The sequence below is a fragment of the Aptenodytes patagonicus genome, chromosome 24 (assembly GCF_965638725.1).
Source record: "Aptenodytes patagonicus chromosome 24, bAptPat1.pri.cur, whole genome shotgun sequence".
Classification (NCBI taxonomy): domain Eukaryota; kingdom Metazoa; phylum Chordata; class Aves; order Sphenisciformes; family Spheniscidae; genus Aptenodytes; species Aptenodytes patagonicus.
Window position 1 is genome coordinate 2,152,324 of NC_134972.1, and position 16,084 is coordinate 2,168,407.

Here is a 16,084-nt window from a genome sequence, read left to right on the forward strand (position 1 = left end):
CTTTTTTAAACACAGAGAGAAGGCTCAGGGAAATCGAAGTCTGGTACAGCAGCTATTGTTTGGTTTTTGACAAAGCAGCCCACGAATCTGCCCATTTACTTTCAGCAGACAAGTTTTATAGATGCAGAAGCACAGCTGGAACAGCGCTAATACAGCAGTGATCTGTGGCACAGGGAAAGGAAAGGAGGCACCACAAGGGACTCTGGTTCCTCCCCTCCCCTTTATTACACATAGGCAGAAAACACAGTGGTTTTTCTCCTGTTTACTTACAAAGGAAAGGAATACAGAGCTTCAAGTCATTTCACATAATTCCATGTGCAGCCTGGGTAAACTGCTAGCTGGCTACAGCACACCTTCTCCGGCAGGAGTCTGCACTCTTGGACAAAGTGACAAAGAAGCCAGAGCCAACACAGCATCCTAGTGACACCTGTAATTTCTTCCCCGGTCCTCTGGGGCTAAAGCTGGGTTGCCAATAATTGACAGGACATGGGAACTCCAGCTTTAGTTTACTGCCACCCAAGCTGCCATCCACATGGCTCAAGCAACGGAGCTTGGAACAGAAGGCAGCGTAGAAATGGTGACAGGAATACATTCCGAGTCAGGGAGAGGCGCAGAGAGAGGAGGACTGGTTATACATCAACACGTAGCTAGTCACTCCCCTGCCACGCACAGGCTGTGTGTGCAGAAAGCCCAGTTAACAGCACATTCCCCTCCTGAAAGAATTCATTTATTCATGTTAAGTGTCAGGCTTTCTGCTCTTCCATGTGCATACGCATAATAAAAAAGTGACCTGCAAAAGATGACGATTTCACTTCTGATGGGTAAAGACAGCCTCTAAAAAACATCTTCAGTTGCCGTGCTTGGTTTTTTTGGGGTGGGTTGTTGTTTTTTTTTGCATTAGAAACATTTACAGGGTTTTGTTTTGGGGCTTTCTGGTAACCCATAATCCTGTTGAATCGCAACATCAAGACCGAAGGCAAAGTCAAGGCTGTTATATGAAACCATCCTCTCAGAACGGGAAAATGATGCATCCCTTCTCCTCCTACCCCAAATCACTCAATAGGAGAGCTCAAAGCAGATCACCCTGCAGCTCCCAAGAAGTTTTGCAAACAGGTAAGATACAAAAATAGCAAACAGCTCAAATTTCAAGTAAGAGCAAGCAGAAAATTGTATTATAGTGACTGCAAGCCTTCATCGCAACAGGCAGCACAAGAAACTACTTCATTTAAAATCTTTTGCAGGTCTCCCTTTTAAGGCCTTAGTGTCATTACAGAAAGAGGAATTATTTTTGTCTTGTGCTTGCAATTGCTGCCCCCTAGAGCAGCAACAAAATCTCCTACAATTTAACAGTTACAGTGTCTAGTTGTCCACGACCGTGCAAAATACAGACAGGGAGGGATAGAACTATCAACAGGTGTTTAAGCTTGTTGCAGATAAAGTACTGTCCTTGACATAAGTTATGTGCCAAGTGTTTCAAACAACCACACAAACAGCCAAATGTTGAGCAACTGCAATACCGCTGCAACTCAGATTCTCAACATCAGCCACAGCAAAGGAAAAAAAAAAAAACCCAACCAAAAAAAAAAAACCCCGAGCACTGTTATGGACATAGAAGAGTTTATCTTCTCTGGGCAGAATAGTGAATTGCATTCCCAGAAGGGAAGACTGGATGTCGCAGAGTGACTTGGGATAACAAGTCAAATTGAGACCAGTGCGGATGTTGGCACAGAGATGACAAACACCAGCTGGGGCCAGTTCCAGAGTGGATTGTCATGGCAGGAGATCCTGTTGCTGAGCAAAGTGATATCCATGAAGAACAGGGGAACGTTACCCCTCTCCCCAGAAGTTCTAGTCATTAGTTAAGGAACCTTAAGACAACTTCTCAAACTGCAGCAACAGGATACTGTTGGGTCTTTAGAGATTCAGTCCCAGAGCTGTTTTGGGTTCAGAGGAAGCAGAGGGAGTCTTTTGTGCCAAATCTATAAAGAAAATTGCAACAGAAAGACATGAGTTTTCATCAGTAAGAGGGACTAGATCAACCACCTCCATAACTAACAAGTACAATTTCAGAGCGCCACAGTACTTCAATATTCAGTTGCATTCTCTTGGAAACATGCTTCATGTTTGATATGGGATGCTGAGCGTTCTTCTGCTCTGAAGCTTGAGAATATCAGCTGCCCAAATAGGAAGAAAACTGTATGGACAATCCTGTGTAATTGTTCATTAACAAATTCCTGAGAGGAAAATTAAAGTCTATTTACCCCTGTCCAAAGACAGGTCTAGGGAAAACTCAGCATGCAGTTCAAGCCCATAAGCTCTGGTCACTCAGTGTTACTAAATAAAGACTAGTTTCATACTAGTTTAAGCAGACATCATACCTGTAACAGGTAAGACATAGTAAGCATTCTAGGTCAGAGAAGATACTGTGTGCTTGGCAGCAACAGGCATGAAAATGCTGATCTACTTTATCACTGTTAACAGAACATACAAAAAACACTGCCCAGCTTTGTACAGGCTTTGTTAAACAACGACAAAAAAATATAGTCCAAGCACTAGCTCCCTCACAGGGCCTTCAACTTTCCCTATACCCCGTGGCAAAAAATCCAGGCAGGATTTCTAGTGAGGAGGGCAGCTCTCTCAAGACCGAGTCTGGTAGTGAAAAACAATGCCACTGAACACCAGGCAGGGATACCAGGAGAGCTTGCTTTCAGCCGTGTAACCAGGAGCGGGAAAGATCCTGGCTCAGACTTTAGTTCTGCTAGACATCTTTCATTTTGCAAGGCTGTCATAGATCCTAATAGCAGCTAGCTAACACGACTTGCTGACATCCGTACCTCCATCAGAAACGGAGAGCTTTTCCAACTCAGCTTCAAGCTCAGCATCAGAAATGGGTGGATTCAGCACCTTCTGGGGAACAGGAGGCAGATCTACAGGCTCCTTAGTCGAGTCCTGGAGGAGACTGTCCAGCTCCTTCTCAAGTTCCTCAGTGTCCATCTCTGCTGATTAAAGAAAACATTCAGTTCCAAGCAGAATTAAGTAGCATCTTCGCAGCACAGACCGAAGTCCAAGTTTAACAGAGGTATTATTACTCCCATCCATCATTTCTCATAATTATAAGGAACTCCCCGTGCTGCTTCTAAAGGTGAAAATTCAGTCCTGATCTCAGGGAGAAGCTATTTCTTTAGAAGCCTTTGCGCTGAGGCATCTAAGGCAAGAAAACATTTCAGCAGAGACAAGCAAGCTGCAACAACACACAGGCCGGAGGAAAAAAGATCATCACTTAAAAAAAAAAAAAAACCAAACAAAGCAGCAGCCACTCTAAAAATAGATTGAAATCAACATTACGCAACTCTGAACTGAAATCCACCAGCACTTAGAGACTGCAAGGACTTGGAGACACACAAATGCCAATTCCCCCGCAACCCTCTGTCAGAGAGGGGAACTCCTTGTCAGCCCTCATTCCCTCTCAAGGCACCAGTAGCAACAGCCTTGGTATTTCAGTAAGCGCTTATCCTCCCAGGAGGGAGGACTAGACATATGCGGGTAGGGAGCAGGGAAGGGATGGCAGCACAAAGGGCCAGCAGTGGCAAGAGAAGGTGAGCGAAGGATGAAAACCCCAAAACATACCTAGACCATTGATCCCCACTCCAGCCAGAGTCTGGGCTACTTCATCTTGAGTATCACAAAGCTGAGGAAAAATACACAGCGTTTGACATAGAATATAAACTAATCTCATGTCTTACTGTAGCCACCTATGTCAAAAGTAGAAATAACAAAAAAACAAACAAAAAAATTTCAAAAGTTGACTTAAAGGCAGCAGGTACTAGTGCAAAAGACTTCCAACATAACTGTTTTTTCACTAGCAAAAGCAGTAACATGGAAGATGATTAAATAAAGTGCTACAAGACCAAGTAGCATGTTTGAGGATCAAACCTGAAACAGGATTTCATAGTAAAAAAAAAAATCTCCCTAATTTTAGCTTTTTCACATAAGTAACAAGCTTATATTGTGGCTTAGGCTAACAAAATAAGGAAGCTCAAGACCAATACATCTCAGCTGTGAAATCTTACAGATAGCCCCTCAGCTCACTAGTTGAAGTCACTATTTAAGTACATGGAGCTGAAGTTGCTAAAAAAGTAATCCTTTTCTGTTTTTCACACCAGCTTACGCAGACAGATTGCTCTCTTCATTTCTATCCATTCAGAATAAACTCGTCTCCTTTTCCTTACCGAATTGCAGAAGATTATGGGTTAGGAAGTTTTAAGACCCTGTTTTTATGCACGTAGTTGCAGTCCAGCTTCCAAAGGTATGACTTGTATTTCTCTTTAATGCATTTTGCTAAACATTTTCTAGGAAAGTTGTGCGCTTGCACAATATTGCTAACCAAAAGAAAACATGAAATGCACAAATTTAACGTAAGTTGTGATTACTAGCCAGCAATAAATGCAAATGCATAAAACCAAACACAGTCAGTTATCTGAAGACCTCTGCCTGCTGATCTAAAAAGATCAAGATTAAGTCAGTTTGCTCTGGTGACATATGGAATAGAAACCAAACAGCACCAGAAGCCTCAGCATTAATAGCTAGGCAAGCTTGCTGTGCACATCTATACACCACTTGCTCATTTATTTAATGTGCTCTTATTTCAGTACCTCTTGTATCTGATCCACCAGGTTCTCTGCCTTCTCCACAGTAACATCCTTCATGGACAGTTTCAGAGCTCCCACACCAGCCTGATAGGCATTAAATACCTAAAAAAAATAAAGAGGAAGATGCACAATGCTAACTAAGAACAAACAACAGGCAGCGCAAGCTTCTCTCAAGACCTGTTATCCAAGCAGGACCCTCAGAAAAACATTAGCACACAAGAATATGAAGCCACAAGCAGGTTTATTCGGAGCAATACCCCAACGTCAGAGCAGAGAATAAAGTCTCACCAGCCAGCTTACACCCCTCAGACGCGAGCTCTGACACGCAGGTAAAGCAACACAAATGCGAAGAGCGGGGCTAAAGCGAGAAGCACAAGACAAAATTAACACGCTACCATCTGGTCAGTCTGCGAGGCGTATATACGATCCAAGATCCCCTGCACTGCATCCAGCTTGGAATGAAGCTCTTCAATGCGCCTTTCCGTCCTTCGTTTGGATTTCAAACATCTCAGTGCCTGGAGACATTAGATACACAGACTGGGATCACAAACCAGGTAGCAGCCAAAGGAAGTGTAAAAAAGATAGCAATCCCTGTGCAGCAAGGCACACACACACCAGCTGGTTTTAAGAGCTAGGTATTTCCATTTCTCTCCACCACATCACTCTGGACAAACACCTTCTTATCTCCACCTTAGGGAGACCTTTGGCCTCAGAAACACCACTTCAACACATCTAAGTTCAAGTATACAATCCCTAACCCTGGTCATTATCTGCAGTTATGGATCAGCTCCAAGACACTTAACTTGTAGTTCCTCCCAAGCAGAGCAGTACTTACCAATTGCTTTTTCCCAGCTCTGCAAGCACTCCGAGCATCCTCTTTACATCTGTACAGATGCAACAAGGAAAAGCAGCTTATTCCTTTGCAAGCAGTAGTTATTTTACAAATCAGCAACCATCCTCACTACCTTGCTCTAATCCAGAGGCGACCCAGTAACAATGCATTTCGGATACAACCACCCTTAAGCCATTGTCGCTTCTCAGAAGTAGTCCTTGAACACCTTCCAAATCTTTGCAAAAACTTTTGACGTCCATTCACTGCACGTTGTTTTCATGGGGATAGGGAACAAAGACTGGAAAACCTGCCCTACCGCATGACTCCGGCTACCATGTTTACTGAACAGGAAAGAATGACTTGCACTTTCAGAAAGCAGCTTCCTTCTAACTATGTCACAGGAATACAAAATTTCCACAGCACACGGACGTTCTTCCCACCACCCTTCCCCAAAATTACTTCTCTGCTTCCTGGGAAAGGGACTCCACCTTCTGTGACAGCAGCTGTTCGCTTTGCATCAACTGATATACTCCAATGTCCACATCATTCATTGGGGAGACTTTGGCATGAAGACCTCGGGCAAACTTCACTATCTAAAGAAAGAGAACCGCATGCTCGAGTCACTTGTCTCCGGAATCTGTGCCTGCACTAGAAATACTTTCACCCTGATGGAAGGAAAAGATGCTTTTACACCCCCAGTTTAAGCCTTGTAATAGAGTGATGAGGACATACCAGTCACCATATAATCTAATATTAAACTAGACAGGATCAAGCAACACCAGTGTGAAAACAGAAAGCCTTAATGGAGCACCCTGAAGATTTAAAGCCGTCCTGGCGCTCTCAACAGCGTGTGGCAATGTCACACTTCGAAGTACTTCAGTACTGAACTGTACAGTGCGGAACACTACAGGCAAACATGCCATCTTAGAGACGAGGGTGCCCGCATCTCTGTAGTTACTGACAGACAGGAAAACCTTTTCACAGAAAGTGGAACACTGACTTAGTGGCATGGAATGACTCCAATTTGGGTAGCTGGGAACAGTCAACCTGCGAGTAGACAACTACAGTATCTGCCAACTTTCTAGCTGTTAAATTACAAAGGTAATATTACAGGTGTTTGATGGAGGAAGATAAGAACCTGTCACGCAAGAATGAGGATTTAATCTCATCCATAGCCAGGTTACGATGTTGGAGTACACAGAATTCACTTTTCCAATCAAAGAACGCCCATATTTAGCCAATAAAGTATTCTTTCCAGCCAGAAGAAATGCAAGACAGGGATTATACCACCCAAAAGCAGTCACCTTTACCCTGTACCTTCTCTCCATTCTGTTCCAGGATTGTGACCCTCTTTTCCTTTTGCAGCTGGAGCAGCAACAAGTAGAACGTCCTTTCATCTGGACAAACACTGGCACAGAGGGAACGCAGCTCTGAGAGGGCAACAACAGGGTGAGAAGAAAGCGCAGAGTTCTGATATAGGCGATAAACTTCCTCTGCCTTCTCCTAAAAGGAAGCAACAGAGCTGTCTATTACTTTACACAGGAGACTTACTTCTCTCACAACAACTGCCAAGTCCACACCTGCTTCCTCCCACACACTCAGGGTAAAAAGTTAGACACATCACATTTTGGGCGAGACAGACTTTCAGAATGAGTTGTACGTAACATTCAAAAGCAATTACAATGCTTTAAAAATATCACCATTGATGGAATGAAAAACAGTACAGTTTTCCATGAGAACCAGAACTACACTATTCACATTCCCTGTGCAAATGCTATGGAACAACACAAGAAGCACACAGGCAGCGAGTTGGCCTCTCTGCACTTCTTGAAGTCCGCCCCCCACCCTAAGTTTAACCCCAATAAAACCTTCTCTTTAATCCACACTGTTAATTGTGCTTATCATTTGTATGTGGGCAGAGGAAAAAGAAAAGCTTTCCCCGTTTCAGGTAAGAGTTATGGTCCACTTAAGACTATGGAAACAACTCTTTCCATCCACCCCCGGATTCCACATCAAGGCTTGTGGTTTGCCAGGCACCTTTTCAAAAGGTTTTTCTTCTCTCTCATGCACACACCCTCTGAAAGGACTGTGGAATACCCACTGCAGAGGGAAGACACCGTCTGCTATCAGAGTAACTACAAATAAAGGAACATATCTAAAGAGCTCCTGCATTTCTGCTAGTCCCAGTCATTTAGACGCCACTTGCATGCAACAGCAGCAAGTCTTGGTGCTAATTTTAACAGTCGCTGCATAACACAAAGAGGGACCCAAGGTCTCGACTGTCAGCACTGCACCATCCAAGTTAGACCGAGCAACAATGAGTTACGTGAATTCACAATGCAACCCACAGGTCTACCACTAACAATGTGCCAAAGAAAAGCGTCTTTGACAGGATCCAAGGGCAGTTCTAATCACGTCTGAAAAGGCAAGCTGAAAGCACACGCTCTGAAGTGAAAGCAGCCTTTATTAATGCACATGCAAGTTCAGCTCGATGACACACTGGACTGACAGCCAGCGACTTCTACGTCACCCGTTTCTCCCTACAACAGATGGCACTCAATCTGCAAGTTTCTCTCGTATACTATACTCGCACAAACTCAAACCTGAGATTTACAGTGGTCTCACAGCATACTACTTGCCTTCCTAGATAAGCCAGCAAGCCTGCCCCTCCCATTCCTGGGAAGTCACTGAAAAGTCATTATGTTAGTTTCAAGGAACATCTGTAGATATAAACTATTTCTTATTCCTGAGTTATTCCATCCATCTCTCTACAGGCTTTTAAACACCTAAGGAGTACAAATGAAGGTCTATTCAACCCTGATCTTTCCTTGCTAGCACAAAAAATGACTCAGAATTTTTCTGGAGATGCATAATCTTGAGAAAGCTCTCAATAACACTCACCTGAAGCAGCTCCACATAAATCAGAACTTCCTCTTCCTCAGGTATTTTACTGTCACCCAGCACACTGGAGAGAGTCCACTTCAGGGGCTTCAGAATGAAGACTCCCACACCCCAGGAGATCCAGCTGCTGTCTACACTGGCCATGAAGTCTGACTCCCTCTGCAGCTTGCCACGTCTAGAGAAGAGACACGCATGCAGAACTGAATACGGTCAGTCCTAAACCCTTCCACCGGCAGTGAGCAAGAGTGCCAGCACGCAGAATTATTAACTGAAACATTGCTCTACGCTTTGTACATCCACAGTCCTAGGGGTGTTTTCCAACACCAGTTTCTAGCTAAAGTTTGACGTGTTATCACTGCCTATGAAAGCGCACACAGGCCTCCACTCCTCCCCGGCTTCCTCTGGACACAAGGGTCTTTTGTTTACTATTTTTCCAGTTTCGCAAGTTTCTCCCAGTTTTCTGGCTTGAAACTGATGATCCATCCAACAAGGAAAATGACGGGGAGGGTCAGTTTTTAGAGGAGGCAGTTGCACATTTCAGGATGCTTCATTTGCGTGTTACATTGCAAACATAGCTTTCCTCAGATCTGGAGATTTTATTTTTTATGTTACAGACACAGACCCAGCTAGCTCCTGCTGTTCTTGAGTCTTTTCAGGGTATCAGTCCCAGGCTCCAATTTCACAACACAATACCAGAGCACCACATCCCCACGTGCCCCTACACCACCACATACCATTCGCAGTTGGGTCATCACAACAACCGTTTCAGGGAAACATAACCCAATTTAACACAAAGCTCCCCCTGCACCCACAAGCTCTCCCGGCACAGTATTCCCTCGGGATCCCCTGCACACCCCAAGGCACGCTGCCCTCCCACAGCTTCTGTGAGCCCCAGGCTGAGCTCCTCTGACTCCCCGTCCATGCTTTACCTTGCACAGGGCTCCCAAATTCCCCCACACACAACACCACCCCGTATTCCCTTGGGCCTCTCTGTGCTCCCCTCTCCTTTGCAAGCCCTGGCACAGCAACAAACCCCCCTCATCCCCTCCCACACTCCCAGGGCTTAGCGCAGGCAGGCACAACCACCCCTCCGAGAACAGCACCAAACCTTCCCTCATATCCCCCTCCATTTATCCAGCACCCTGCAGCACTCTCCCTGCCACGCACACAGCGGGCATCGTCCAGGCTGCCGCGACATGGAGCTCTCCTTGCCCGCATCCACGGCACAAAGCTCCCTCACACCCCCTCCCTCTGCAACAACCCCTCCTCAGGCCTCCCCTCTCTGCTAGCTGGGCCCCCCCTCAGAGACCCCCCCCCACCCGCGGCCTTCCCTGCCCTCCGGCCCCCGCAGCGGGAGAGCTGCCAGGCCCAGGCCCGCCGGCGGTACCTCAGGAGCTCCCGGAGGACGGTGCCGAGGCCGAGCGGGAGGCTGCCGCGCCGCTCGAAGCCGTGCTGCAGGTCTCTCAGGCAGGTACGCACGGCGCCCCGGCGGCGGCCGCGGGCCAGCACCAGCCCGACCCAGAAGGCCATCTTGCTGTCCCACTCGGTGCTGTTCACCTCGCGGCTCTGCTTGAAGGCCGAGAAGAGGAAAGCCATGCGCTCGTCGTCCGTCTCCCACTCGGGCGGCAGGTCCCCCGCCGGGGCCGGCCCAGGCGGCGCCCGCCCCGGGCTGCACATCTACGCGAGCCCCCGGCTCCGCCGCGGCCTCCGCCCGGCCGGGACCCGCCTGGCTGCCGGAGAGACACACACGGCGCATGCGCGCTGCTTCCCCCCCCCCCCGGCCTCCTTTGTGTGGGCCGCCCCGCACGGCCCCCCCCCCCCCCCCCCCCGCCCGCCGTGGTACGGCCCTGCGCCTGCGCACTGCGCGCCGCCGCCTCCCCGACATGCATCGCGGCAGGCAGGCGTGTGGGGTGGGGGAGTCCGGCGTGGGCCTGGTCGAGGCCTCCCTCTGCCCGGCCCCGCCCCTCCCTCCCACCGCGGTCCCGCTCCCCAAAACACGCCCCCTGGCCTGCCACGAGCGTGACATCACCTGGTGATGTCATTGGGGCTGATGTCATTCTGCAGAATGGGGCCTCTGTTTCCTCCCCCCCCCCCCCCGACGTGGCTGGAGTCGGGCCTGGAGGCTGAGGCCGCTGTGGGCCGGCCATGGGGGCCTCCACCTTGGGCCCCGGCCTGGGGCTTGTCAGCCTTGCCCCCTGTGCCCTCCAAACCCAAGCAGGGGTGAAGGTGAGCGGGCGCCCGGCGACAATGCCGAGGGGGGGGGCGACTCTCTGTGCTTTGCCCCGCGCAAAGATTTGACGCGGTGAGGGGCTGCGTTGCCTCCGGGGTCTGTCTGCGCTGTGAATGCAGAGGGGCCAAGTCAAAACTTGAGCTGTTGGCATTTTCTTTGTGTTTCATCACTTCTGTTTGTGTCGCCGCTGTGGCCCGGCAAGGCGCGGAGCCCCGCACCGGCTGTTGGCCGGGCGTGCAGCAGGCAGGCGCTGCCGGGCAGGCACAGAAGTGATGGTTCTGCCGGGTCAGCCGTGGCTGCAGACGTCCGAGAGGGGTCATCCCCCGTCCTCCCGGGGACCTGCAGCACTGCACCACACCCTCCTAGCGAAAATCACCCCGGTAACGGCGCACAACCGTTTGCACGGGCAGGGTTGTGCAATCGCTGATGGCAAAGGCCACGCCGCGCACACCCGAACCCCGCAGACCGCACGGGACTGAGCCAGCGGCGCCGCGGTGGCGAGCGGGATCCTCCCGGTGCCCGGCTCCTCCGACCGCTGCGGGCAGCTGGTGCTTGTTACGCTGCAGGAGATCTGAAGAGGCAGAAACTGCACAGCTAAAGCGCCTGCCTGCCGTCCCCATCCCACGAGCGCGCACTTGAGAACAGCCCCGGCAGACACCGGGGCGGCTCCAGCCTGGCCTTGCCGGCACCGCTGTTTTGCAGGGACTCGAGTCTCAGCTAACACCCGCGGATGTTGGCTTTCCTGTCCTTTCGCAGCTGCTTTTCTTTTTTTCTTTCATGTGGCAGCATGATTGCCGTTCTCCCCCATTGCCCAAGGGCAACAGCCTCGCGTCACGTGAACGTCGGGATGCAGGAGCGGGGCGAGCGGTAGGAGTTTCTTCGTGCGAAGTCTTGATGTTTTCAGAGCAAAGCTCAACGCTACTAAAAAGAGGGGAGGCAAATGCTGCCGCTTAAGCAGAGCTGCCAAGTTCTGGGTATTTCTGTATCGCTGCGTTCACCATACGCGATGTTTCTTGTTTCTTGCAGAGCAGGGGGGAATCGAGCCGTGTCTGGGACCTCGGCGCTGGGGTGCACTGTCCCTCGTGGGCACGTTCGGGGGTTAATCAGCCCTTGTGCGATGGAGGCAGAACCATTAATGCCTCCAACACACGTGCTCGGACTTTCCAAGTTTCTCAGATGTGTCTGGCTTCCCTGAGAGGCACAGAGGGAAGGATTGCTTCGGTCCCTCTGCGCGTGCTGCCATTCCTCTGGCGGGCTCTGAGTCAGACCGGTGGTGTGCAGTCACCAGCTTAACCCTGTAGCCGCTGGGATGCAAGAGCCGCCCTGTGCCCGCAGGGTTTCTCCAGATATCGGGGAGCAGTCAGCCGGCCCTCAGAGACGCAGGACGTGGAGCTTGTTTTACCCAGTGTTTTTATTACGAGGGTTTCCCGTTTCCCAGCTGCTGAGCTGTGCCGGAACCCGTTCGGGCTGCGGTGCACTCGTGCAAGGCTGCTTGCGACCACGGCTGGCTGCTGGTTTCGTTTTCATTGAGGTTGTTTCACATTCATCGTCAGAGTCGGTCCTTGATGCAGCCCTGCTGACTCGCAGCGTCTTGGTGAGCAAAGGGCATTGACATCGGTAAATAAAAGCCGGCGATGGTCCATTCAGAGGGTTTGGTAACACCGCCTTGGCTCTCTTCCCCTGACCAGACCTAGATGCTGCGGGAAAGGCAGCAGGTCTCAGAGCAGCCTTTAAACACACCCCGATCCATGAGTTAAATCAGGAGATGACTCGGCAGAGGCAAGAGCCTGTTTTTATCTCCTTCCAAGCTTTCTCTGTCAAGCTGAAATTTTATATTAATCCCTTCAGTGCTAGCCCCAAAATAACGTCTCCTTCTAACCGCGAAGCCATTCACACCCGAGGTCCTGCGATCTCCGGGAACCCGTCTGCCAAAAACCAGCCCGGCTCTTCCCTGCTAAGGAGGGCGCATTGTGGCCACAGTCAACAAAGCAAACACTGGGTCCAGGAAGCCGAACGGTGGCATCTGACCACGAGTCTTGTTCAAAGGAACCGCACGGGGCTGTGTTTATGCACCTGAGAAAATCGGCCTTGAACCTGCGGCGCCGGAGGCTGTTAGACCGGGGCGTCACGTGTTCGGTGGTAAAAAGAGCCAAGTGATGGTCTGATCCCTCTCCTGCTCCAGACGAGAAACTCCCTCCTGGAAATTCAGCTGTGGAAAAAACTGTGATGCAAGATATAAATTAAAATATATATTGGCTGAAGAATGTATCCATGTCCTTTGAGAAATTTGGGGAAAAGATTCGAGGCATCCTCAGTGCATAGCCCCCAAAGCCAATTTTTAATTTGCTTTTGTAGCTGTGCGAGGAGGTATAACAACAGCAGCTCGGTCCCTTCGTGGAGTCTCGGGGCTTACGCGTGGCAGGGGATGAGACTGGTCCCGCCGGGCAGCGGTTCGGCAGGAGGCGGCTCTGCTCTGCTGAGCCAGCGGGTCTTGCTGCCGCCGGAGCAGTTGGGCGGCGAGAGCAGGCACCTGCGGGGTGGCCGCAGGCTTTTTTAGGAGTTTGTAACATCCTAGTTTCGCCCCACAGAGATTTAACCTGGGATGGGACTCTCCAGGGTTGAGCAGAAAGCTGGATTTTATGCAATACCGATCATTTCAAACCTCGGACCGGCCAAGCCAGGGGTTTCCGCTCCAGTTCCTGTTCCAGTTTCGAAGCAGGCAGGTGCCTTGGTTGGGATACGGAGCCCGGGCTGCAGCTCACAGTCTGCAAGACCCTCACCCCTCTCCTTCATCCCAGAGCTCTTTTTAAGTCCTGGTGCAAGGGGAGGAAAGAGAGGAGGGCAGGGGAGGGCAGGGAAAGGAGTAGATCTTAGTTCAGACTCTACATTTGCTGCTTGAAGTTTCCCCTTGCTTTTCGGAGCCCTCTGGGTTGGCGGGGAAGGGGAAGCGTTTAACCCTTTCCCCTGCCCAGCGGCTGCGTGCTCGGAGGCAGGGAAGCTGCGTCAGGAAAGGTGAAGGGAGAAAGGATGAGGAAATCCACCCACTTGCCCCGAGCATCTCCCAAACCCCGAAGATAAGGCAGGGAAAGGGAGTGAAGATGGAAGTCTGAGCAGCCCTCTGCCGCAGAGGGGAAACTGAGGCACCGAGGGACAGTGTGGCTTGCCCAGGCTTGCGCAGGGAAGGGGCTGCGGTGCAGTGGGAAATTGAGCTCCGTTCTCATGAAGTTCACGGCCCGGACTGCCCGCAAGACCTTTTCCTCCCTCTTTTAAAGAGGAACCAGGCATTTATAAGAGAAATCATTTGTTTATCCAGAGGGGGCAAGGTCAAAATTATCAGGCAGCTTCAGATCCCTCCCGGGCACAAAAACGGATGAGAGGCAACAAAAAGCTGAAGGTAAAACTGAATGCTGATGTTCAAAAATAAAATATATAGAGGCACGTACCCCATCACCTCCCCGGGGTGTGCTGAGGATCACAGTTAAAAGAAAGATGCTCTGGAAGGGGAGATTAGAGCCACCTTCACCCCCCTAATCTCTTTTAGAGACGGACGATGAGCAAACAGATGCCACATTAGACAGGACGCAAATATTTCAAGGGTCTGAACCGTCGAGGGCCGCAGGGGCAGCCAGCTCGCGTGAGGTTAACCACTAACCGTGGCTGATAAGACTAGGCTTCCCCAGACTGCCGTTTATTACAGCTGTCCTCCGTGGGCAGTTTGGGCTCAAATCTCCCTTCTCCCCGCGGCGAGGGAGCGGGAGGCGAGCCACGGTCCTGCTCAGACCCTTGCACTCACTTTATTTTCCATTTGTAACGGAGCTGAGGAAGCAGGGGGGGAATTTGGTATCCCGAAACCACGGTGGGTCCCCTCTTCTCCTTGATGTGCTTAATTTACCCCCGATGCTTCTGTTGCGGTGCAGCCTCCCCGGCTCCCGGGGGGCTCCTGGTTTCAGAGGGAGCCGCGGGGATGAGCAGGCTGCCGGCGATAAGGACTGGGTGCCTGCCGGGAGGTCTGTCCCTGGGTGATAAACACACACCCCTCTCTCGCCCGTGACCAGAGCTTGCGCTGCACATCAGCCTTAAATGGAAACGGTCGGCATGCCAGCACGGCAGGGGTGGAAATTCTTGCTTGGCGGGTGAATGACGTATCTGTCGGGGTGTTCCACCCCTCGCGACGGCTGGGGAGTGGGAGAGGGCAAGCATCGCCGACCTCGCTGGGTAGCTTAAATACCCAGGGGCCGGGCATAAAGCCGTCTTTGTTTGGAGCTGTGCAAAAACATTGTCTCTCTGGTTTGTCAGTGCAGATAACTCGTTAGTCCAACTTGATAAATGGAGAGATTGAGATGGATGGAGGAGGCACTGCGGCTTCGAAACAAGTGTTTGGCAGGAGGAGGATGAGGTCTCGGGGTCTGGATGCTGAGGGTCGGCCTCCTGCTGCTGAGGTGTATCTGAAGGCCCAGTATAAACTATGGGGCAAAGTGGGAAGCTCTACTTCTGCGTCCCCCTTGCCCCACGTCCAGCCTCCTCCCATCTGAGTTTATGCACGGCAGTTCCCTAAAGGGCATCAGGCTGGTTTTTCGGTGAGTGGACGGTCCGGGTCCTTCCCCATCCCACTGAATATGGACCGAATATGTAAATACAATGAGGCTGTGGACTAGCATTTATTCTGACTTAACTGAAAAATTAATTGTTCTCTAAGGACCCAGATGACTTCAGCTGAAGTCAGTGGTATCTAGAGCACAGAACACGTGGTTTTGGTTAAACAAAAGGCCCTGCATACTTTTGGGGCTTGTAATAGATGTACCCACCCAGGAACAACCAGGAATTCTTCTTCTCCTTCAAATCACACTTCAGCTTAATTATTTTCAGCATAGACAGGCCCTAACTTCTGCAAGCAGAAAACCAGGTTTCCATTGCTCAGCATGGCTGGGTGCACGAGCGCTCGCTCTGCCCTGAGTGTGGTCACCAAAGGGAAGACGCTTCCCAAATATCCACATCTTGGGTGGGTTAGCTACGGCTCTGCTGATCCCGTTGGACCCGAGGAGCCTCGCTGCTTTCCTCCAAGTCCCGGGGCTGATGATGACATCGGCGAGCCGGTCAGCATCCCTGTTTGCACCCAGATTTTCAAGGCACTGAGCCCTTCCCCCTGGCGAGCAGCTTTTTTCCTGCAGCCACACCTGAGCCCTGCCACCCACTTTCAGGCTCTCACCTGCGGTTGCCTCGGCCTTGGGCAGTGTTAGGAAAGGATCAGTCACTCACAAGTTATTCATCCGGAGCCTCCGGTGAGTCACGGCATTTCAGAGGGAGGGAGGGATGGAGGGAGGGAGGGAGGGAGGGAGGGAGGGAGGGAGGGAGGTTGCTTGCAGCCTTGGGCTGCTGAATTCTGCTAACAAACACCAGGATTAGTTAGCTCGGAGTTCAGGGCTAGGAAAAGATTAACAAGTCACCATGGCTCTGCCTCGGTTTTATTTTGTC

General features: G+C 50.6%; 1 protein-coding gene across 1 annotated transcript; it reads right to left on the bottom strand.

Annotated features, from left to right (window-relative positions):
• Positions 1 to 201: 201 nt before the first annotated feature.
• CHMP7 (charged multivesicular body protein 7) lies at positions 202 to 10,103 on the bottom strand. The gene is made up of 10 exons (XM_076358766.1): positions 9,770 to 10,103; positions 8,383 to 8,557; positions 6,799 to 6,984; positions 5,941 to 6,074; positions 5,485 to 5,533; positions 5,045 to 5,164; positions 4,653 to 4,751; positions 3,628 to 3,688; positions 2,835 to 2,996; positions 202 to 1,979 (listed from the first exon to the last, which is right to left on the bottom strand). Exons 1-10 carry the CDS (start codon positions 10,057 to 10,059, stop codon positions 1,915 to 1,917), a joined length of 1,341 nt encoding a protein of 446 aa, XP_076214881.1. The 5' UTR covers positions 10,060 to 10,103; the 3' UTR covers positions 202 to 1,914.
• Between the last annotated feature and the right edge of the window lie 5,981 nt (positions 10,104 to 16,084).

What these genes read in the sequence shown, in the direction of transcription:
- CHMP7 (XM_076358766.1), bottom strand. Translation starts at nt 10,059, where the DNA reads ATGTGCAGCCCGGGGCGGGCGCCGCCTGGGCCGGCCCCGGCGGGGGAC. An exon ending in TTTATGTGGAGCTGCTTCAG is followed by an intron (nt 6,985 to 8,382) that starts GTGAGTGTTATT and finishes GCTTCCTTTTAG; the next exon opens with GAGAAGGCAGAGGAAGTTTA. An exon ending in AGTGGGGATCAATGGTCTAG is followed by an intron (nt 2,997 to 3,627) that starts GTATGTTTTGGG and finishes TTTAATCAGCAG; the next exon opens with AGATGGACACTGAGGAACTT.